The sequence below is a fragment of the Pezoporus flaviventris genome, unplaced genomic scaffold (assembly GCF_033815535.1).
Source record: "Pezoporus flaviventris isolate CSIRO_AGI_PZ_B2104156 unplaced genomic scaffold, CSIRO_AGI_Pfla_v1 ptg000025l, whole genome shotgun sequence".
Taxonomy (NCBI): Eukaryota; Metazoa; Chordata; class Aves; order Psittaciformes; family Psittacidae; genus Pezoporus; species Pezoporus flaviventris.
In genome coordinates, this window is record NW_026892573.1 from 22,492,772 (window position 1) to 22,518,158 (window position 25,387).

Below are 25,387 nucleotides of genomic sequence, written 5' to 3' on the forward strand. Positions count from 1 at the left end.
AATTGAGCTGAGTATTGTCATGGTGCAGGAATTTTTTTTTGAGAGGAATCAAAAAACAAGTTATTTCTGCTGGCTGTATTCTAACCACTATGACTGAAGTCAGAAAAGTGGCATATCCTCTCTGTTGATGAAGCTTTGATGTTGCATTGAAAAAGAGTCATGGAACTAGTGAAGGGATGAGGGAACCAATTTCAATCTGTTCCTTGAATAACTATATGAACAAACAGGGAGATACAAAGAGTTAGCCTCTATTTGTGATCACAGGCAAATGAGTTCTTTAACAAATGCTTTGAAATTAATTCACTGATTGGCCAACATAGAATGCCCACGTGACAGTAAGAAGTCCAGCTCCCACACCAGTGTAGTGTATCTCCGCTCAGACTTCCAGCAGACTGTCCAAAACAGGGATCCTTCTATGGCAGGTTCACAAATAAAGGACACTATAGATTTTATCTTCCACCATTAAAATGAATAACCAAAAAACTACCATCCTTCCCCACCTCCTCCAAAAGACCAACACTTTTACCTTGTATTTAAAAAAGCGTGAGAGAAATCAACTGGACAACACAAAATATCAAAATATGTTCACATATAAAAATTCCAAGCTATTTTGTTTGCTATCTACTATCAGAAGTATGAAAAAATATAGTTAATGCAGATTAAGATGTATAATTGTTTTTCTGTTTTCGTAAACTCTAAATTTATTTGTGTTTTAATATTCTATTTGCTTCCTACCCACAGATTCTTACCTAGGAATTTTTCTCACAAAAACATTTTAGAAATAGAAACTGATTTTTTTTTTTCTTTCTACTGTGACTGCTGCTTAATATTTTAGTTGGAAAATTGCACTTACAGTGCCTTGGTCAGCATGTACAGAAGGAACAGAAGTTTCTGAGCGTTATTTTACTTCAAGCTGTGAGATACCTCTTTTAGCTCTGGATTTCTCACATAACCTGTTATCCAAGTCTGCAGTCATTAAACAGCATGTTTTAACACACAAATACCTAATACCATAATCCCCAGAGTAAATTTTAAATTAATTATGTCTTGAAGGGCTCACATTGTGTGCTCCCCATTACTTGTTCACAAGGGTTTCTTTCAGTTAAAATGATTCTTTCAAGAAATGAGATGGGCACATCAGTCTGCACAGATTTCTAATGCTTTAATAAAATAGTATTTCATATAACGTTTCAGAGAATGCTGCAAATAATAATGCAGGGAGAGAGATACCTCTGTGGGTTAAAGTGTTTGGAGACAGAAGTTGCAAGAATATTTTGAAGACTGGTATAGATGCACGGTTTTAACAAGAGCTCTTCATGAGGAGAAGTCATACCCTCAGATTACCAAGGAAGTTTATGTTTTACTGTCAGTTTTCAAAAGTTTTTAAAAAACTTTAGGTTTTTATTTTGCAGGTGATGTCCAAGATTATACTCCCAGTAAACAACATCAAGTCTTGAATTTAAAATTAGTTCAAATGTAATCATTATCACAGTCTTTCTGAATCTTCAGTATTCCAGTACTGTGTTTATATAAACTGGCTCACATTCTTAGTCATTACTGACATCAGTAATGGCCACTGCATTTTCTCAGGGGAAACTCGTTCTATCAACGTAACATTCAGAAGAGATGAATGTTGTCCTTGTATGTGAACTCCCACCAAATATTTCTAGGTATTTCATTGTCTATTTACCTTGCTGACTTGTACAAAAAATCAGTACTTCCCTGCTGAATACCAAATTAATTATAAGAGTGAACTTTCCACCAGCCTGTGAAAGTCAGATCCTTACAATAATGACCTAGTAACTTTGTACTTTACTCCCGTTTTAACCTTCTGTCCAAGTTTTCAGAATACCCATAACTTACAGGCCATGCAGATATAATCAATCAGAATGTTCAGAATGAGTAAGTAACATGTAAGAAGTGCCTATAACTGTCTCTTTGATGAGAACTTGAAGAACTGCAGATGGAACTAATTTTTCTGTGTAGTTTTTTTGAACTGTGTATGTTCTAATAGAGTAAGGAAGACAGAAGGGACAACACTCACTCGTGAATACATTACAATGGTATCACCACAGATGTGTCTAACAAATGCAATTCTACATCGAAAGAAACAACTACCAATTTCAAATACAACCTGTCAATTCAAGCTCAGGAGGTTTCAAGTGACCAATTAGTCTCAATATTTGTTCATATCAAATTTCTACTTCTTAAACCTGAACTCACTCAGAAATCTATTCTAGCAAAATAATGTATTATATTTGAAAGCACCAAAGTAGCCTCAAAATTATCACATAAATACAGCAGGTCTGAATGGAACTTAAAATGACAGCAGCAGTCACAAGATATTTCTTAAGAAAACGACTACAAAAGTCAGTCTATTTACCATATTTTAAGGGAAAAATTAATTCAATATTTCTTTTTATTCCCAAGCTTGGAAAAAATATGTTTACAAAGTTCTGTGTACACATACTTCAAATACAGAAAAGCTGTTTGAATCTACTTTTTATAATATCCAGGAACAAGTGAAAAATAAACTAACCAATGTGCAGAAGTAATTTTCAAATAAGAAAAATTATGATGTGCTATCATACATTTCTGAAGGAAATATACTGGTACAGAATATGCTTATTAAGTATTTATAAAAATACATCTGATCTGTTCTTAAAAGAGGGTAGTCGGCTGTGATACAGGTGATACTAGAATTCATCTTGTATCCGCATGCAAACATAATGTACTTCAGACAACACATTCTGTGTAGTAGATTTCGTTAGAAAATAGGTTTGAACAAGAACCAAGTCCTGAGAGCCTAATTTGTCTGTATACAAGCCTATTGAGAAATATGTGATCCTATTACAGGAGTAATTATTAGATATTGGTTACAAGTGTTTCTATTTTTAATTATATTCAATTTGTTAAAACAATGAAAAAAGAATCAAACCTCTCAAATACTTCAATATCGAAACAGAAACGTTTGTCAATTGAATCTGTCTTTCTCCTGATGCAAGATTTTAGCTTGAATATTTCTGGTGAGCTTGTAACGAGGCCATTCTATAAAACAAAATAAAACAAAATTGGCACAGACAGTATGCTGATACATCTTGGCTTCACATCTTAAATTTAACTGTATGAACTGTCCAAAGAACGTGTCTTAAAATAGGGATTAAAATTATTTAGGAACATATACAGTAACTTTTCTGTATATAAAGTAAGACTACAGTTAACAGCTTTCTGACACATACTTGTTATTTAATCATTGTATTTCAGAAAACTCCCTAAATTCAAACTTTACAAACATCTGTATATCTGATTATATGCTACATGTTAGAATGAGTATTATTACAGTAATCAAATGCTGAAACAGGTTGTCCACAGAGGTGGCCATAAGGGTTTCCATCCTTGGAGATATCTAAAACCTGACTGGACACAGGCCTTGATAACATGCTTTGGTTGACCCAGCACTGAGATTAGACTAGATGATCTACAGACCTCCTTTCCAAACATCATCCATTCTATGATTCTGTGCAAACATGATTTGATTTCTTATGCATTTGGTACCATCACATTAGAGAATTTATTCTGCAGTTTATGTATAATTTAAAATAAATATTTTTATTTAAATACTTTATTTGTCTACGCTATAAAAGACATGCACTGTTTCATGTATGAAACCAGCCTTATACTATGCTCACATTTTTTCTTTTAACAATTCCTGGATGCTTAACATAAAAGATGGAATATACAGTTCATGTATGTGCAACTCACCACTTTTCCACCAGATTTTGTTTCAGCTATACTCATTGTAAATGTTTTTGTTCCTTTATCGTAAGTGCAGTAATGTTTTACCCATGTAAATCCAAGAGGTCCTAGATTGAAGAGAGATAGTATTAAAAATAATTATTTTGGCATTTTATCACTATTTTAATTGGAGTTAGAGAAATAAAACATAACAGCATCCACATGTAGCCTATAAAAATCAAAAACTCCCCTAATTTTTTAATTTGGACATGTTATTCAGGTATAATTTTCAGATACTGCAGCTTTATAAGGTTGGCCAACAACGTTAGAGCAGACTGATTTTCTTTGGCAACTGGAAGGGTAATAGCATTATACTAATGTAAACAGGCAGGGGACAGGAAAGTTCCTGAGGACTTTTCTGCCTAGGAAATACAGCTGAAGATTTTATCATCCCAAGTAAAGCGTGAGGATTCAGTATTACATCTTTTCTCTGAGGGAAACCTCCACAGAATTGGAGAAGTCTTGAAGTCAGAGTGCATTTACCTTTACTTTCAGCGTTCTTGTCAAGGCTAACAAATGCTTTTGGTAGTTATCAGAAGAAGGCTATTCTACCTGTTACCTTAAAAGAGTGGGTAAAATGGCACTGGCTCAGAGGCAGATTTAATCTTACGTAGTTGAACATCGAAAGGTGATTACATTACGTGAAAGGAAAGGAAGGAAAAGAACAGTGCACTCTGTGCATAGTGGGTTAGAGATGAGGGATAAAATTCTGGGTGGCAGAGGTGGCACCTTCAGCAAGAAACACTGGCCTCTTGCACTGGAAGATGTCCTTCTGTAGAGGAGGTGTCTGTAATGGTGGTGCACAACTGATTGTGCCTATAAACTGACAATTGCACACACTCACAACACCAGAGTATAACATACATAGGGATTCGCTAGTCTTCAATTTAGATTCATTTGGGATTTACTAGTCTTCAGTTCAGATACATAAAATCAACAGCAATCTCCAATCAGTGGATGTATGCCTTATAAGGAAAGGTCATACCACACTTCTTAATTCTACTGCAAAGTATAGGGTTTCTGATGCAGAAGATATTTTCACTCTTGAATTACCCAGAGTTTTGCTCAGGCACTGCTGTAAACCTGTAGTGAATCTGAACACACATTGAGATTAAGCTCAATGGTATTTTAAATTTCATCTATAGCCTAGCTTAGATACAGCTATTTATAGTGTGCTCTTTTCTGTGAGGACATGGAGTAAATCCTCCCAACATTTCCATAACTCTCTCCACATCCTAGATGTAAAATTAAGATCTCACACGATTTTCTGGAAAAAAAACCAAACGTTTAATGTAGCACACAGAGAACAAGATAAGCTCCCGGATTCTTACAGACACATCTGGAGGGCTAGTGCACTGCAGAGCACAGGATAATTCAGGTTTTTGCAGTGTGACTGCTCCACCTTGGATCATACCATGAAGGAAAAGATTGTCTTTCCTCTTGGATAGCATTACGCTTCAGAGGTTGGCATTCAAATACGTCCCTTCTCTGCAGAGCCATCACAAAGGTAGGTGCCAAGGCAAATGACACACCCATATATATGTGTATATGTATAATGCAAATTCAAAATAGGAAAGGACTGGATTATATTTTCAACCCACATTTGATTTTCCAATTCATTTCAATGGGAGTTACTCATGGCAAAAATATGATACTGATTTTTTTCAAATTACAGTATACTGGATCTTTTAATTATTTTTAAAATTAAAGAGCTCTAAATAAGAAACCAACAACCACGTATTTCAATTTATTTTTAACTTAAACAGTTCAATAAAAAGGAGAGGTTTTAAAAACTGAGTAGTTTTGCTATAGATACATTGCCTTTGCCTTCTAAATGCAGACTTCCGTAAAGGTGTACACAACATTGTATTGGTCATGCAAATCAGATGCCTGGCAATCCAGAAATGCAGATGTGGAAATTTACACGGTCTGTTATGCTGATTAGGAGAAAGCTCTCCAATCACCAGCATTCTGCAGGAAGGTCATGATGGGAATTGAAAAGTCAACTGGTTACCCACCCTCAGGTTCTGTTCCTATATTTTAACTTATTTTCACTTAGGAAAACAAAATATATAATTACTCTGAATCAATTTTTCCTCTCACGATGTTTTATTAACTCTTTTAGCATATATAAGAAAGATGAGCACACTCAAAGAGGGTTTAGATGCGTCTAGTCACCTGTTTCTCGTTAAAAAATTGTAGCTGACACCTGTGTTGTGGCTTTACGTCCGTTACTCATGACTCTCCACCTGAATGAAAACAATTCATAGCCTACTGCCATTTTACTTTTAAACATATTTACTATCATACAGATCAGTAACAAATACACACAGGATTTACTCTCCAGAATAGCAAGCATTTAACGCAGTTGCCCATAATTTGACAAGAGTCTATGGGATGATGGTTGTAGGAAAGTAAACTGGCACAAGAAGGAAATTTATAGCTAGTGTCTTCCCTACTGACACAGAGATTATAGGCCCTGTTACCCTTACTCCAAAATAAATAAATGAACAAATTTATTTTCAGTAAGAGGATGTCAAGTTGGCCTCTCACTATTTAATGAAGCACAGCATGTGCTCAATGCTCCACTCCTTTTCTGCCTCCCCCATTAGCAGAGCTTAGTGTAATTTCCACTTAAAACAGGTTCCTTTTATCATTATTACTCAATTAAAAGGCCTTTTTAAAACTTTCAGTGCTACCGAAAGTAACTATGATAAGCAGTGAGGTTTCTTTCTTTTAGCTCACATCTGGAATAAAGATTAATTTAGTTATTTGAGAAATCAATTATTTATGGCTCCATGTAGTCTCTTCAATTATCATCTAAAGTGGGAGCACTGAAGAAGAGATCCTCAAAACTGAGAAAAAGCGGGGTCAAGTCTGACATAAGAATTCTATATCCAGATGCCTTCCATTTATTTTTAGATTGAGAAATCAGGTGCAAAGTTGTATTTAGTATTTTTGCATAAATGTGAAACTTGCACAAGCATGTATGTACACCCTATCTCAAAATACTGCTATATACTTTTCTAGTGTCAGGATGATTTCCACAGCAACTAGAAAAACGAATAAATATATAAATCTGGGCACCCCATGCAATAATAACTCTTACTCAGGATTTTGCATGGTACTTCACGTGATGTATAGTTTTGAATTCTCTCATTTGACTTTTCACATATTTCCTGGTTCTGTTTTTATTCATAACATGATGTATTGTTAGGCTTTTCCAAGTAGTTTCAGACACTTAGGACAACTTTAGTTCTGATCCTTCATTTAGTTCGTCACTTCATTCTCATGTCTCATGAACTGTATAAAACATAGGCATATTTGCAGCTATTTTGAAGCCGCCAGACTGTATTTAGAAAACTTTTCTACTTCTGTTTTCCATTATGTACATGTTCATTTATTCTTAAGGTGGCTGGGTTAGTGGAGACTCCTGGTACAAGGTGGAAGTTGCTCTTGCTGGGTGAACATAGGCCCTGTTCAGGCAGAGAAAGTACAGGAGACAGCAGGGTTTGACAGATAAAGACAAAGCAGAGTGCTGGGAGCTTGCAGTTCCTGCAGCAAAGCATGGGGCAGCCAGCCAGAGCAGAGCTTCCTACCATCCTCTAGGGTGGCCAATAGCAGGCACCTACCCACAAAGCCCCAGGGGGCAGAGGTTGAGTTGCTTACAAGTGATTTGATCCCCATTCCATCTGACCATAGCTACTCTGAATGCTTTTCGAAAAGTCACTTATTTTTCTTTTGAACCGCTCAATCATTTGGAAAGGAGCCAGAGCAGGAGTCTGCAGACATTCAAACTTGTTGCTTTGTCCGGCTAACTAGACCATTTTCTTGTCCTCACCTTTGATGCTGTGCCTTTCAAATTCAGTTAAAAAGTACATCTGTTATACTCACGTTTCTCCTGCACATACAGATAGCCTTCCATTGTCCACTGACTTGGTGGTCTGTAATCCTGGTTGGCTGATTTCATTCTCTGCATGAGTCTCTCCACTTCCTGCCTAGTGCTTTCAAAGTTATTCCGGGTCTAACACCAAGAAAAGGAAACAAACAAAAAACCATGTTATCTCATGAAAGTACTAATAATGCCAAGGAGACTGGTTTGGAGACCAACAGAAGTATTTACGAGAGACATAAAGAAAAAAAAAAGGCAATAAAGAATAATACTCTTCATTGCTCTAGAAGCATAGGAATAACATAGTAATGCAGAATTCAACTGAAGCACACAACTGTAATGCAAATATAGTTGAGAACAGTAACATTCCTCCTTCTGCAGGTCACTAAACTCAGAAAGGAGGTCATTTTACATCTTTAGGTATGCTTACACACTAAGGATACAGACAGACAGGCAAAGACAGACACCAGTCTTATAGCATAACCCCAAACCTGAAGTAGTGAGTCCCACTGAACCACTTGAAGTACACTGCATAAAACACTGATCTGGGTCAATGCCAGGCTAATGTCCCTAAACAGCTGTGCTTTCTCCACATGTAGAAAAGACAAATGTACTGTGTATCTGTATCTGCAGTAATACCACAGCTGCTGATACTCAGAATAGGCAGGTTACTGTCATGAACGTTTTTTCACATGGCTATACAAACGCAACAATTAATTATAACATAAACACACTAGGAAAGAAAGAGGTCACAAGTGACCGAACTGTGCCAAAAGCATGAAAATACTGTGTCTGTCCTAAATATCACATGTGTAACCAGGCAAAGAATTACGTAAAAAGTTGGGTTATTCATATTTGCTAATATCTATATGCATGGACATGGAGATTTTTCCTACTGAATTCAGTGAGGCCAGGGTTTCCCCTCCACATACCTAGCATGGTATAGTGGAGGAGAACTGTTAAGAGGTGTCACAGGTTTGATAACACACATTAAATCTTCTTCCTGAAGAGAAAAATTTTTACTATAGGGGATGATACAGTTCTTCTCTGAATTGTTCACACTGTACCCTTAGAGTGAAATATCAGGTCAGACCAAACTTAAGAGAAGGCATTTTGAGACCTGCAAGAGGGATATGCCATTGAAGGGAAGAATGTCCCCATTTTGAGAACTTACCTCTGTCTAGTAAGTTTTTAATTACTACTTTTAAGCAGCCAGGGCATTGAATCAGATTATAGAAAACAAAGCCAAATGGACATACAAAATACACCACTGGCCAGCTGGAACAGTGGAAGTGACAACAGGTCATGTTAGGACATGGTAACCTGTTAAGTGCTGCTGGTCTACCACTACTCTGCTACTCCTACAGCTGTTACTCTCTTGCTCTAACAAGTAGGGGAATTTTAAGAGGAGAAACAGCGGCTCAGATCAACTGTTCTCTAAGACCTTAACACAGAATGCAATGGAAAGGAGCATTTTTGACAGCTTCAACACACAGTCTGAACACAATTTTCCCTAAGCACTGTACTCAGTTTGACTTTCCCTACATAAATTGTTGCACTTCAGACTGAGGTAGGGTGGTGCTCTGAGAGACAAGTCAGTAGATAGCCCAGCTGGCAAAAGGAAGCTGTGGATCTAGATCTAAAGCCAGAATTCAAATTTCTGTGTAACAGCATCAGATGATTTACTATACCCCATTACATCTTTACACATGTTTCTATAATGTATAATAAAAATACCATAATACATTATTCCTTCTGCCTAAGTTCACATCTCCCTCTACCCTGTAGTCTATTTATACGTCAAGTTGTACTTTCATCATATTTAAGAAGAGATTAAGTTTAATTATTTCTTCATTAACACTGAATTTAAAAAAATCCTTTAATAATTCTGTTTCTTTAGATATACGCACAGAAGATACTGACACATACTGACTTACAATGCCAGTTTGGGTCTGTGTTGTGGCCTCATGCTCCTACCAGAATTTGTCACATGAAAGTAAATAAAATTCATGGGCTGAAGCACATTTTTCACATTTTCACTGAAACTGTGATGTGCGACAACACTGACACCTTGTGCCTTTATCTGAAAGGCTCAGTAGCAAACCAAAAGTAGCAAATACCTAATTTAAAAGGACAGGAGGCTAAGATGCACAACAGGCAGAGAACATATGAATCATAGAATCATAGAAGAGTCAGGGTTGGAAAGGACCTTAAGATCATCTAGTTCCAACCCCCCTGCCATGGGCAGGGACACCTCACACTAAACCATGTCACCCAAGGCTCTGTCCAACCTGGCCTTGAACACTGCCAGGGATGGAGCATTCACAACCTCCCTGGGCAACCCATTCCAGTGCCTCACCACCCTAACAGGAAAGAATTTCCTTCTTATATCCAACCTAAACTTCCCCTGTTTGAGTTTTAAACTGTTACCCCTTGTCCTGTTACTACAGTCTCTAATGAAGTGTCCATCCCCAGCATCCCTATAGGCCCCCTTCAGATACTGGAAGGCTGCTATGAGGTCTCCATGCAGCCTTCTCTTCTCCAGGCTGAACAGCCCCAACTTTCTCAGCCTGTCTGCATACGGGAGGTGCTCCAGTCCCCTGATCATCCTCATGGCCCTTCACTGGACTTGTTCCCACAGTTCCATGTCCTTTTTATGTTGAGGACACCAGAACTGCACCCAATACTCCAGGTGAGGTCTCACAAGAGCAGAGTAGAGGGGCAGGATCACCTCCCTCAACCTGCTGGTCACGTTCCTTTTGATGCAGCCCAGGATACGGTTGGCTTTCTGGGCTGCAAGCACACACTGCTGGCTCATGCTCATTTTCTCATCAACCAGCACCCCCAAGTCCTTCTCCGCAGGGCTGCTCTGAATCTCTTCTCTGCCCAACCTGTACTGTGCCTGGGATTGCTCCGACCCAGCTGTAGGACCTTGCACTTGGCATGGTTAAACCTCATCAGGCTGGCATCACCCCACCTCACAAGTGTGTCAAGGTCCCTCTGGATGGCATTCCTTCCCTCCAGTGTATCAACCGAACCACACAGCTTGGTGTCATCAGCAAACTTGCTGAGGGCGCACTCAATCCCACTGTCCATGTCAGCGACAAAGATGTTAAACAAGACCGGTCCCAACACCGATCCCTGAGGGACACCACTCGTTACTGGTCTCCAGCCAGACACTGAGCCATTGACCACAACTCTTTGTGTGCAGCCATCCAGCCAGTTCTTTATCCACCGAGTGGTCCATCCATCAAATTGATGTCTCTCCAATTTAGAGACAAGGATGTCGTGTGGGACAGTGTCGAATGCTTTGCACAAGTCCAGATAGATGACATCAACTGCTCTACCCCTGTCCATCAGTTCTGTAGCCCCATCATAGAAGGCCACCCAATTGGTCAGGCAGGATTTCCCCTTAGTGAAGCCATGCTGGCTGTCACCAAGTACCTTGTTGATTTTCATGTGCCTTAGCATGCCTTCCAGGAGAATCTGCGCATTTGCATTTCAATCTAAAAGGAAAAGGTTAATCATCTAGAAGGATTTGACTTATTTCCTCAAGCACTGTTTTAAATGGGTTCTATACCTACATATGATCAATGGACATAAAAGGGGATGGGGCTATGGAGGTGTGCTGCACACACTTAATTGCAGCAAAACCTGGAAGAGTGCAGTACTTCTAGGAATGAGATCTACATTAACAGCACTAGTGGCAACGCCATCTTCCAACTTTGAGCTAACACGCCTCTAATAGTAAGATGCTACAGTGAAAAATGTATTTTATTTTTCAGTAAAGCACAAGGAATAGCAGTTGAGCACAGTAAGGTGCTCTTGTATTCCCAAATCTGTTTCATACTCCCTAAGTTCAGTAGTCAAGACAGTACCTACAAAAGCTGATGTAGCTTCTTTGACTCTAGTGAAGCTATATAAATTTCAATTAGGTATCTTTTCTTGAAAGAATAAAATGGAAAAGAAATGGAGTCACCACAAACATACAGTATTTGGAACAAATGATAGAATTCTTTCACTTTTTTTTAATGAATGTGTTCTGTACTTTGACGTTACTTGTCATGAAAAATGTGGCTGGCCCATTATTAACATGCTGAACTTCACATTTTGCTTTAAATGCAAATAACAGTGGCTCTAATGCAAATGACTAATAAAGATGCTTTGTATCTACTTACCTGTATGTCTTTGGAAGTGTAACATTTGAGTTAACATTGAAATAAATATACAGTTGTATACAGCAGTTATGAGGAGTGAAAAAGTATGTTGATTAAATGCATCTTTATTATTTCTGAAAACTATGGAATTCTTGGGCACGGTTCATCTTGTATGGCTCAAATTCAGACCAATCTACTGCAGAAGATCCACCTGCTCAGTTGAGAGTAACTCTCTACACAACTAACAGAACATTTCTTCAGGTGGAACTCAATGCTTGTGAGAGCTGGTCACCATGGAGGAAGGCCCCACCAATTCTTTGATGCTCCAGAGAAGAGCAAGAGAATGACTTTCTATGTATGCTTCATATACAGTGGGAAGCTAGCATAAAAAGGACAAGCTTTTTGTAGCAACCTGAGATCTTAAAGAAACAAACTGTATCATTCTGTACCAACTGGAGCATTTCTGGGACATCCAGTCACTCCAGAAGACAGGCCTCACTCTCAAGAAAGCATTTACGCAGGTAAATTTACACATTAAGAGTTCCAATAAAGTGCTCTGAGACTACTTTAATATCCCGAAATTAAATGAGCCAAAAAAAAAATTAAAAATAATAGTGTAAATATAAATCATCCTTACGTTCTGCAAATTGAACTGCAGTTGCTGCTTGTATGGTGCAAACTCCTGAGCCAGTTCATATCCTTCATGGTAAAATGTAAATAATCCTTGAAGAAAGGCCAAGAGCTGAAAAGGTAAGATTGAGAAGTATTATATATTTTTAACATGTGCTTTTAACACTGCATGACATGAAGATACACTAACGTATAAAGAATTAGTATTGCCTGAGATAGGAAAAGGTTCTTAGCAACTGCTGCACACTTTTTCTATTCAGGTGCGTATTAGAAAACAAAAACTAAGGCCAGTTGATTTCCTACTTGTTTTCGGCACCGAAATATTGCAAACTACCACCAAAACCCACTCTGTGTATTAGCTCCTGGAACACTCTTAGCTTTCATTATTTGCAATAGAAAAGCTTTGCTGAGCAATCCATGGTCAGACCTTAGGAGAGAGGTTCAACAAGCTTTTTCGTCATGAAGGTGCCATTCCCATAACAATTTAATTCACTGTCCTAGTCATTTTAACCAGAATTCCAGCTGGAGTCTTTGGTGTTGTGCATTTTCTAAGTTCATGCTTTCAGAGTTCAAGGGTTTTTTTCTTCAAAATATTTTTTCACTTTCTTCATACTAATTGCTATGGCCTATTTTCCACAAATGAGACTCCTGAAAGTATGTTTTGGACAGCTTAATACAACACAAGGAACCCAGACTAATTCTTCCTGTCAGCTGAAGTTTGTGCATATCCAGTTGAAAATTCTTTTTAAAGTTTCCTTTAAAAAAAGCTGAAGTAGTAAAAAGTGCAAGTAGATTTTAGCTGTTGAATTAATGTACTCCTACAATCTATTAGTTTTAAAAACCTCCTTACTCTGTTCTACAAAGCATTTTGACATTACTGTGTCATCTTACCTGCTATTAAATAACAAGCATTTAAATTTTTATTATGGATTGCTGTCTTTGTATCTGTAATTTAGCTTATAAAAAAAAGGAAAACAACAAAAAAAGATATATTAAGTGTATGTACAAAACCAAAAGCTGTAACAACAGGACAGATTTATCTCAGTATATTACAGCCACAGGAAAGCTAATCATTTAGGCTAAGTAACAGGCTGTCCGGGCTGCCTCCTAACTCAGTAAAAAAACCACAGGTATTCAAGAACATAATTCTTTTTCCTTTTTCAAACTTCTCTCTCAGGATGGGATGAATGATCCAATGCAAACATTTATCTCTCTCTGTCGGCTACTGAAGTAGCCTAGACTCAGGCAACAAAAATGCCATAATTCATATTCAATGCATTTTTCCTTGTGTTACCAGTACCATAGATTATTGTAAGTGAAACAGCTTAAAAATGTAGCTTTTACTGTGTTTATATTTTCTTTAAATTTACACTCAGCCCTACTTGAGGAAATGTAGTTAAATTGTTCTGCCTCCCCCTTCCCTACTACTCACTATCGTGCTAAGGTAACACGCCTATTTTCAGGAGAACAGCTAAACTAATGTTTTGCAATTTTAGAACCCCATCCATTTGGCATCGCAAGGCATTCCATACCTTCCAACGAGCAAACTTCCACAGCTTGGCAGAGGAGAGATCAAGGATGCAGCACTATGGGCAGATGAGCTAACATGATAACTTGCTGCAATCAGACCTGCGTCTTGCTCTCCCCTTCCTGCTCCTCCTCTCATTCCCCATTCAGCTTTGTCACACATCCTTGCACACCACAGAATCACAGAATGGTTTGGGTTGGAAGGGACTTCTGGAGATCACCTAGTCCACCCAAGCAGGGCCACCTAGAGGGGTTACAGAGGAACATGTCCAGGTGGGTTTTGAATGTCTCCAGAGAGGCAGACTCCACAACCTCCCTGGGCAGCCTGTGCCAGCTCTGGCACTAAGCCCTTCAGTGAGCATACCTGCCCCAGAGGCCTGCTGTTCTGCTGCACTAGTAAGCTGAAGCAGTTCAAAGTCGACCATCAGTGCTAGCAGAAATAGAAGCATGCAGGCATGCCTGGTAGAAGGACTTGGCCCTTGGTTTTTTACTGGTATTGCATGATCAGATAATCTGGCCTTGGGCAGAGATAATGAAAGCCCATGGCTACCCAGTAATTTGGTCATAAAACCTGAAGAACTGAGAAGATCCTTGGGTTAACAGCCACCTTTTATGGGGCCTCTACAATGGGTGTGAATTCCTGAACCACATCCCACCACTAAACAAACGGACATGAACACAACATGGTCAAACAAAGGGCTCCACAGATTGTGGAAACAGTCTCACCTTGACCTGATCATCTGTCCACCTGAAATCACTATCTCAACTAAGGACTTAGGCCTGAAAGTCTCTTACTGGTTATTCAATTGTTCAATTCTGAGGAGGGTCCAAATACAACAATTTATCTTAAAAAGCTCCAATTACATAAACAGATAGAAAGAGTTCTGTAATTTTAAGGTTTATAATGTATTTCTAGAAACAATTACATACAAGAAAGAATACTATTTTCCTTTTTCATTAATAAAGTATAAAATAAGTAAATAAATAATAACTAAAGCTCTGGCTCCAGCTGTGCAAAGCCTGTGCTTACAGTCTAGATTTATTTACTCATCAGTGTTCTCAACTACAGCTCCTTGAGATACAGCAGCTTAACTACTCCTGTGATTACTCTGACTTGGTTCAGTCAAAGGGACATGGTTTAACTTTTACTTGTAAGCAGAGGCCTGCTGCTAAACCCTTTCAGCTAAAGAAGCAATGGAGGAGTAATGAGTGCTCAGTGAAATTGCACCAGACCAGAATGTTAGAGCACGCCAAAATTACAATCAAAGAACTAGTGGGAGAAAGTACGTCAGCTTATGCCTGAATTACAGATCACTTTAAAGGTCATTTCAGGAGAGTGTACTATAAACTGTTTAAATTTCAGCTTCAATACTTAAAAGAATTTTCTACCACACAAAATGATTTTACAGAGCACAGAGAAATACCGAGAAAGAAAATATTTAACACAAGATGGCAGCAAAGCTGAATTTATCAGAAAGCAAAAAAACAGCAGCAAAAAAACCCTGAGAAAAATCTGAACACATCTTGGTTAAAAGTACTTCTTATGTATTCTGGCAGCTGTTCATTGGAGAGGATCTGGCCCTGAGGTTCTCTTGGTCAAATACTCTCTGAGCACTTTGAAAAAGAGGAATAAAAGAAAAGTAAAAATACACTCTATGCAAGTCCTAAACCAGCTTATTTCAAGTTATGTGTTGAAACAGACATTGAGGATGGTATTAGCTCCTATGGACATGTCACTAGTGGTGGAAGGAACAGGGATCAGAAAATGCCCTGTACCCAATGGGCCTGTGTTATTAAGGCATCTTCATAACCACTTCCATCAGGGGAGGTACAACCATAGCATTGCACAGAAGAGATCTAAAAGCCAAAGACTTTTGCCCTAGGCTTATGCTCACATTGGGGTTTTCTTGTTGCTGGTGTTAGAAATGGTACTACTGCTAAAGGCAGGCTCATAATTTTAAGGAGATTAATATTAAATAATGAAGAGCAATAGCCTTTTTTCCTTTCAAAAAGACTTTCAGAATGTATTTTACAGTGGTCTTCACATGTAAAGAGGTGATTTGTTCCCCCAAACATCACATACAATGCCTGATGTGTTCATATTGACACTTTTTCATTTCAACAAGTGCTTTACAGTTACTTCATTCTGAGTATCTACTCAGCCACATCAAGAAAGAGGTCTGAACTCCACAATACAATGCTATTCAGTAACCCAGCACCACAAGGATTTCAACACAGAACCTGAAAGAAAATCCAACCACTTCTTGAGACTTTATTTATTTTGATGTAGAGCTGGTGACCTCAAGTCTGCCTGGTCATTTCATTCTCACAGGAAGAAGACTGTAGTTAGGTTTTGGATAGGGGAGGAATTTGACCTTTGGCCTGCAGCACATCAGCCAGAAGTCCCTATCTCCCTGGTTTAATTTTTTTTTTAGAAGTAGATAGCATTTATTCATCAGATTGAAGTGATTGTAGTTAATAATGCGGAAAGCCCAAGGAGAAGAAATTGACTTTAATGTCCACAGTGCATGCAATTACACCAGGGTTTGTGGTTTTGTGTTTGTTTTTCTTTTGTTTTAAACAAGCACTTCTGGTCTTTTGTGATACTTAAGGACCACCCCTCACATTTCATATAGTTCACTCCTTAGGAACCCTGGGCCCTGATTTCTATAGGCCAAGGAAGACCTGGCACTGCTGAGGGACAAAGTGGAGCTCCAGGAAGGCGTTTACATTTCTCTCAACAAGCATCCTCAGAAAGTGGTGTTGGTTTAGACTAGCCTCTCTGGGCCCACAAAGACAAAGCCAAGATGAGAGATTATTGTCACTTACTATGCTTTGCTGTTTAACTTGCTGTAGATGTTAACACTATTTTTTTGTCTTTGAGAAAAAGTTTGAACTAATGATCTGTATGAAAAGTTTTATGCCTTGGGTTTTTTCCCTTGGAAAAAGTCAGGATCTAGGAAGATCACAAATAGGCAGCTGTCAGTTACTCACAGTAGTACAAATCAGAGACTCCTTCAAACGAGATACAAAGAACAGCAGAGAAATCCACGGCCTGAGGAGCAGCTGCAAAAGTTTACTCCAAATATTGTAATTCTCTATTCAGAGTATGAGTCACTAGCATTGTGTACCTTAAAATCTCTCCCTGCTCTTCCCCAGGAGGAAACATACTCCACTGCTAGCAATTTTTACTGTCCTACTGTCCTAGGTGCAACCCACCTGTCAATTTTTGCTAGGCTACTTCTCCCACTCAGGTTCCCAGACCATTCTTACCCTTTGGCATAGACAAACTGAAAGATGCCGGAAGGAGCTCTAGCAGATAATTTGTTTTTCAAGTTCTATTCCCATGTCCTTCTTATCCTTCTTCCACACGGGCATCACAAACTTCCCCTTTACTGCATTAATAGCCTTTCTTTTATTTAGTTAAACTCTCCTTCAAAGAGTCTACTAGTAATATGTCAGACAGTTATACAGAGACATAGCATTGAGCTGATAAACTGGAGGCATAAGCAGCACACACACTAGAATGCCCCACAAGCAGCAGAGCTCCTGAGGAGAAGCGTCTTAACAGACAGACCACCAGGCAGCTTCTAGCATCTGAGCATTTGCAGAGCACACAAAGAAAAATTAATAATATAGCAATTCTTTTGATTTGTGATTCTAAAGTGTTAGGCTTTGTCCTTATCTACTTGCATCTAGGAGCACATGCTCGTACTTCCAACATCACTTACATGAACTCTGCATTTTTAGAAAGCTTATTTTGAAGACTTCATTTTTTTCTTCTTTTGTTCTCATGGTATTGCTGATGTGTATCATAATCTACTTGTATACTTTGCTTTATACTTTTATTCTAACACACTGTATGCAACAGACTAGGAACAAAAAAAAAACATAAGAACTTTGAGGGCTCAAAATTTTATAACTGATGTTGCAATTTAAGCTCCATTTATATCCAGACTGCTTACAGAAAAAATCCCATCTGGAGCCAGAAGACGCTGTCTGCAAGGGCTGTCATTACCCAGCCACCAGAGTACCCGTACCTTCCTCTGGAACACTAAAGAATGACCTGTGCATAACAAACAGCATACTGGACGAAATGCCTACTGATGTGACACAGGATGCTAACTGATCCACTCAAAAGTAAATTTTATGCACTGGATGTGGACACCTGGTAACAAGAACACCCAGGCCCATGAGACTGAGCCTACCAGTAACCTCCCCTGCTTGCTTGCCCAGTATCAACACTGGTGAATTGATAAATCGCCCTCTCATTTTAGTATTTCATAGCTGCTGCTGTGATGGCTGACAATGTGGGGACAGCTCCTGGTCAAAAGGATAAAGCTCAGTGTGTCCAGATAATATATATAAAATCAAATCTATTTTTCCTCTCTGTGTAGCACATAGAATGAAAGATGCCCTATTTTAACTATATGGAATTGCACAGTAATATTTCCCTATATACAAAGTCATCTAAATTTAGAAAGTTTCTATTACTTTAAAGGAGCATAAAATCTCCTATACCAGGGTCAGAGCTAGGTCAGAACTGCTAGATTTTTTCCAGGATGTGAGAGTTTCACAGAAGTAGACAGAGAGACACAGTCTGGATTAAACTGTGACAGGTAGAAAAATGTTCTTATTTAGAAATCTGAGCAAAGTTTTAGTCTCTAAGATTTGGCAGCTGTATGCCATAATGATAGGATTTCTGTAAGTACTGCTTGCTGAATCCAGGTTCATTAGTTTGCATCAATGTCAAACACTCGCTATACAACACATTTTCATCTCATGGATAAGAGACATCTGAGATGTTCTTCTTGGTGACACTTGGTGTTAGAGATGTAATTCAACCTATTTCACAGTCATGAGTGCTGTTTCAGTTAGTTACAAGGAAGCTGGAAGATGGTGAGATGGTGTGGAGGGAGAGAAAAAGTTACACCTGCCATGTTCCTATTCCACAACTGATGCTCTGCTATGCTCAATACGCTTAATGGGAAGGGGCAGATAACATTGGAAGTTCACTGTCAAGGGCGACAGGCACTAACTAAACAGGACAATTGGCAATCTAATCCTGTATGACATGAACAGTAGTAATACTACAACTATTCTAGAGATTCAGAACAGCCCTGCGGAGAAAGACTTGGGGGCGTTAGTCAATGAGAAACTTAACATGAGCTGGCAGTGTGTGCTTGTACCCAGAAAGCCAACCATATCCTGGGCTGCATTAGAAGGAGCATGACCAGCAGGTCGAAGGAGGTGATCCTGCCCCTGTACTATGCTCTTGCGAGACCTCACCTGGAGTACTGTGTGCAGTTCTGGTGTCCTCAACATAAAAAGGACATGGAACTGTTGGAAAAAGTCCAGAGGAGGGCCATGAGGATGATCAGGGGACTGGAGCACCTCCCGTATGAAGACAGGCTGAGAAAGTTGGGGCTGCTCAGCCTGGGGAAGAGAAGGCTGCGTGAAGACCTCATAGCAGCCTTCCAGTATCTGAAGGGGGCCTATAGGGATGCTGGGGAGGGACTCTTCATTAGGGACTGCAGTGATAGGACAAGGGGTAACGGGTTAAAATTTAAACAGGGGAAGTTTAGATTGGATATAAGGAAGAATTTCTTTACTGTAAGGGTGGTGAGGCACTGGAATGGGTTGCCCAGGGAGGCTGTGAATGCTCCATCCCTGGCGGTGTTCAAGGCCAGGCTGGACACAGCCTTGGGTGGGATGGTTTAGTGTGAGGTGTCCTTGCCCATGGCAGGGTGGTTGGAACTTGGTGATTTTAAGGTCCTTTCCAACCTGGACTTTTCTATGATTCTGTGATTCTTTAACTATGCCACAGAAATATGCTAGCACATCATACTGAAGCAGGTTTTGGTAATGACTGACCAAGAAGATAGCCTACGGGGTGGGGGTGTGTGGAAACCCAGTCCAGGAGAAAATCCCAGATCTAAATATGGATTTTGAAACAGAACTCTTTTATGCATGTTAACGTATGCTTTAGTACATGTGCAAAGTAAACTAAAGACCAATAAGTCCACCAACAAAATCTAAACTTACCTATTCTACAGAAAAAAATGGTATTTCACTTTATTTTATGTGTAACTCAGAAAAATATATATGTACACTGTCTACATAGAATATTTAAATCCAAAAGGTGGCTCAGAATTTTAGCCATGAAGCCAAGGTATTAGGAAGCATCCATTATATGTTGCACAGACACAACATTACATATTTTTCCATTAAAATGTTATGCGCACTCCAAGTGGTCAGACATTTCAACTGACAGTAGATATGAAGCTCTTACATTATCCTTTAATAAACATGGAAAGTGCCCAAGCCAATATCTTAATGTCTGCATATATACAAGCCAAGATCTTAATGTCTCTCTATACACAAACAACCTGCAATCACAAGTTAAAGGGAGCAACCCAGATATTTTAAACTCAATTTTCAGCTTTAAATGCATACACTCTAAAGAAAATAAACCATAAAACTTACAGGTTCTACAAATTCAAATTTCTTTTTCTCTTGTACTTCTTGAATTTTAAAAACATATTCTAATGATGCTTCATAAAAGTTTTGATGTTCTCTGTCAATCTGTGTATCTGCCTAAAAGACAAAATGAAATATAGACAACATTAATTTACTCTCATGATTGATTTAAAAACAGATTTTGTCATTAACGAGCAGATCTTCCATAAGATTACTTTACAAGCTTCATGGTCAGTTTTCTTCGTGAAAATTAGAATACCTACTTAAAATAGCTAAACATAAGTTTAAGAAACTAGCATCACACATTTTAGTCTCATGCCTTTTCTCCACTCCTTCTTAGTTTCCTCTTTATTTTTGCACTTTAATATTCTACTTTTTAAGATACCCTAGGGGGAAATATAGAAAGGCAGCAGCAGGAAATCTCTCCCTGGTATATGGCAAGCTTAGAGAAAGAAACAGAAGAGAGGATAGGAATTAAGGATGGACAAAAAGATAATTATTTCGATTGAAAAGTTTGACTATCACATGTACTAAAATTATATCTATTTCTAAGCTTCAAATACTTTCCCCAAAAGATATTTTCTTTCTTAAACAGACTGTCTTTAACAATGACATCTTGAAACTTATTGTTTCACAATATGAGTCTCATGCTCTTGGAATATAGACATATTTAAGTCCTTAACCTCATAAATCAATTATTTTTCATGTTTTAATTTTCAAATGCCAGAACCACAAGGCAATACTTGTCAGAAGTGCCTGACTAATAGCAACCAACAGGAAGACACAGTAACAAAACAACGTCTTCTGCCTAAATAGCTAAAGAATTAATTCTTATCAACTGATAAAGTGTAACAGGCTTTTATCCTCAATTTAAACAATCCATAGAAGAACCTAACAGACAAGTAGTGTAGTATGTGGATAATGCTTAAGGAAGAGATGCAGATTTAATTTTAATTCATCTTCCTTCATAACAAATCATTTTCTCAAGCAAATCTCTTTTGGGCTGCATTAGTTAGGCTTTGGTCTTAGGTCAGAAAGAAATTCTATCAAGTATCAACAACATGAGTAACACCAGTTCAGCTAGTTTTGACATATGCCAGTTAAAATATAGCAGTATATTTCTGTATATTCCCTAGTTCAACTCTGGTACTAAAAAAAAATCAAATAAACAAAAATTGGAAAAGCTAGATATTGTCTTCCCTTGACAGCAAACACTAAACCAGCAAATAGACCAGTGTTTTCATATTTTTAACAATACAAATGCAAAAAAAGTCAGTGTTTCCCTTCAGGCAGGACTTGGCTTACAATAGTACCATATATAATTAACATTGTTTCTTTAGTCAACAACATGCTACTACCATGATTTGGCTGCACAGACTCTTCAACAACATTGATTCACTTCCCTGGCACAGCGCTCCAACACTACTTCAAAGCATGGGCCTCAATGATATGCTTCAAATGATGCAGTACGAGCATTTCCTTGCCATGCTTATAAAAACCTAATCAGGAAATATATGCAAATAACTCTCTATAGAATATGTTCAGACCATCAAACTTTAGATGCCTAATTAAGGTGCTCTTAACTGTACTCAAGTGAGATATGTCAAATAGCCCAAAAGGGTACGAGAACTACTCCTTGCTCATCCCAGTGCTCTTTAACCCACATAATGAGATAAGGTACCAAGAAAACTCAACATTCAATGGAACAGTGGCTTAAAAAAAGAAGTATTTTTCAGTGTGACAGCAGCAGTCAATAAAAGGTATCCCATCTCACTAAATGCATGATGCTGCCTTGAGGCGAGGACTTCCCTTCACTTGCACTAAGCCTTGCAGCCCCAGCCACCAGCCCCCTGTGGCTCTTTGCTCGTGCCCTGGCTCTGCTGTGGACTGGTCCAGCGAACTCTGTCCTGGCCACATAGGCTACAAATGGGGCTCACTGGAATCACTCTAGATGTGAGTTAACAGCAATCACTTGGATTTCAGGCATGGAATTGGTGTGCTTGCCTTTCCTTTTATTTCTCGTACAGACACAGGCCAAAAGGTACCCAGTTAACATTTTTGGTACTGATTTGCTCTTGTACATTCTATTTATGGTGAGTCCATATCACTGATTCAGCACACCTACAGCTGTACAAAACCATGGAAGACAGAAATGACAAGTTATGCCCTAAGTGCTTTATAAGCAGGGCATCCAGAAAGGCAAAAAACCTCAGCATCAGTTACAACATTTTTAAATCCAGAGACGTCACGTAAGGACACAGTGGAAAAATTTATTCTGGTTTTCCATTAGTTTATAAACTTGAGCCAAATCTGTTGTTATTCTACCACAGTTTATTAGATTCCCAGTTGTTACTTTCCACTTCAGTTGCTGTTTTTAGGCTGCAATTAACCTCATGCCTCCAGAGTAAAATATTTTATTTCTTTCATTTCTATTCTAGCATTAATTGATGATTAAGTTCACTTTTCTACATTTTGATAAGATCCCCCCCCCCCCGCAGCTGGTGCTGTCTCTAACAGAACTGCTTCTCAGCAATATACACAGTATTCAGAAAAAGTGAAAGTTGTACATATAAAACGTCGACATGCAAGTGGAATAATTAAGCAATTCTACACAACTGATGTCTTATCTACAGTAATTATTATATAGACAACTCAGGATTATAAGCATTATTGCAAATTTTTAATAGCTAAGCCTCATTTAATGGGAATTATGGTATTATTCGTAAACATGAAAAGAAATCCTACAATTTGTGACTGAGTGATGGTTACATCTTCTGTGAAAACTGAACTCGATCTGCAAATTAATCCCCATGATTTTAAAGTCACTGTCACAAGAATAGTCTCATCAAATAATTTTTAACTACTTTTGGCACAAATCCCAAAGTGTCATTGATATCAAATTGCTGGTTTTACTGTAATTTGCCTCAAACACAAATCATAATTATTTCTACCAGCATACTGAAAAGCCCTGGAATCCTCCTGTTAAACTACAAGTCTTCACTGTTTGTTTTTTCAACAGAAAAGAATTAGCCATACAGCCTCCTCAAAGCTGAAGGTGTGGACACCATTTGAGGGCATGATGCTGCAGTCCCAGAATAAGGTGAAAAAAGCATCATTAAGGTTATCTCAGATCAGTCTCCCAGATTAAAGCCTACGTGAAACAAAAGCATTTTATCATGTCATAAATTAAATAGCAAAAAGAAATTAACTGACTTTCAAATATTCTGCAAATACCTTATAAAAGTCACATTTTTATTGTAGTGATGAAATTCTGGCTTTGTGATCAATAAACAGCTGTATTTGAAATACACAAAGTTGAACACATAGAACATTGCCTTCTTAAAATATTTAAGACTTATTAAGGTCATATTAATTCCACTCAAGAATTTATATTCACAAGAAGTGTGACCACAAGAAACCACCCCAATTTCACATTAAAAAAACACAGCAAGTCTTGAAGAGAACCAGTTTGCTACCAAGATCTCTATGCAAATGTGAAACTGGGTAAGAGTATGTTTAGTGCTTACATCTTGCAAATGAGATTCCTTCTTCTTTGCTGATAAATTTAAGTGCTTCTCTAGGATGGAATAATATTTCTCACTTTCCTTGTCAAACTTCTTCTTCCCATCCTGAAAAACAAAACATTTCTAAATAAAATATTTGACTAAATATCATAACTAACCTCAATTAAAAGAAAGAATATGTGCCAAAAGCTACTTTTGTTGGTTCCAATGTTTTTAGGGTTTATTCTGAAATAGGCCTGAAGATACTAGGAGAACTGACTCAATTATTAAATGCAAGATTAATCAGTTTCCCATAATAAATACACATGAGGTTTTATGTAGGTGGTATCTTGCTAAGCAGACATTTAATGCAAAATAATCTTCCCCAAGTTTTGTAACTGTACCTACCTGTCACACTGTCTTCACTGAAGAAAAATATTGTGGAAGAGGTAGATGAGTGTAATAAATTTGATGATGATATACGCCTATCTTTTGCATTCAAGACTAATATGCTTATTTTCCACCCATACTCTTAAAATATGAGGATGATGGAAAAACACATACATGGTTGCAATAGGAAATTCGTCCAAAAATCTGTTTCCAATAATGTTTTGATGTGTCTGAATATTTAAGCTTATTTCATTTAAAAGAGTTATCCTGCCTTTTTCCTTCCCCACTCTTCTTAAGTTTTTCCCATCACAGTCAGACAATGCTCACATTTCTACCATCAGACTACTTTAATGCATGATAATTCAATAAAAGGCTACTGCTATGAGTAAATTAAGAAACACCTGATTTTCCATTATCTAATTTAGAATTCATACATCAAATTTTTTTCAATCTGTTACTCTGCAATTTAAATCTGAAATTTAAGAAAAAGGCAGCTTTCACAAAAGCTTTTCCATCTTTCAAGAAGTGCCAAAGTTCAGGAAATAGGAAGAGAAATTAAAGTAAATATCCAACAGATTATTATTAATGGTAAAACCAGAATGTTAAATTATAAAGTTATATATCCTCCAATTAAGAGTATCTCTCTGTCAGTGACTTTTACTACCTTAGGTAAGTCCTAAGGATTCTCTGCAATGATTGACAACTTCAATATTTTGAGAAAACAAAGAAAACTCAAGATGAACCAGTCCTGCTTACACATGTGCAAAAGCTATTAATAGTGGAAAATCCAGCTCCTGGACATAACACAGTAACATCAGGTCATCTTCAGAACTGTAGTGATTCTTTTCCTGACCCCTTTCCCCCTAGAAATAGTTATATACAAAAGCAAATAGCTAGCCTGCATTGTAGCATCACCCTGTTTTTCTTTGCCACATCATGGGAAAGTGAGGTTAGTCAGAGAATTAAGAAATATGAAGAAGAATTTCATGCCACGAATGAAAACCTAAAAACCA

At 38.0% G+C, this 25,387-nt stretch overlaps 1 protein-coding gene across 2 annotated transcripts in view; it reads right to left on the reverse strand.

Annotated features, from left to right (window-relative positions):
* Positions 1-25,387, reverse strand: part of ARHGAP42 (Rho GTPase activating protein 42) — a 154,828-nt gene that overhangs the window by 29,621 nt on the left and 99,820 nt on the right. For both annotated transcript variants that reach the window (XM_061457834.1, XM_061457833.1), the window contains exons 5-10: positions 24,009-24,110; positions 20,488-20,598; positions 12,482-12,586; positions 7,690-7,819; positions 3,763-3,863; positions 2,939-3,048 (exon numbers count right to left, since the gene is read on the reverse strand). In XM_061457834.1, the coding sequence (XP_061313818.1) occupies positions 2,939-3,048; positions 3,763-3,863; positions 7,690-7,819; positions 12,482-12,586; positions 20,488-20,598; positions 24,009-24,110 (659 nt within the window). The remainder of the gene's footprint in view (positions 1-2,938; positions 3,049-3,762; positions 3,864-7,689; positions 7,820-12,481; positions 12,587-20,487; positions 20,599-24,008; positions 24,111-25,387) is intronic.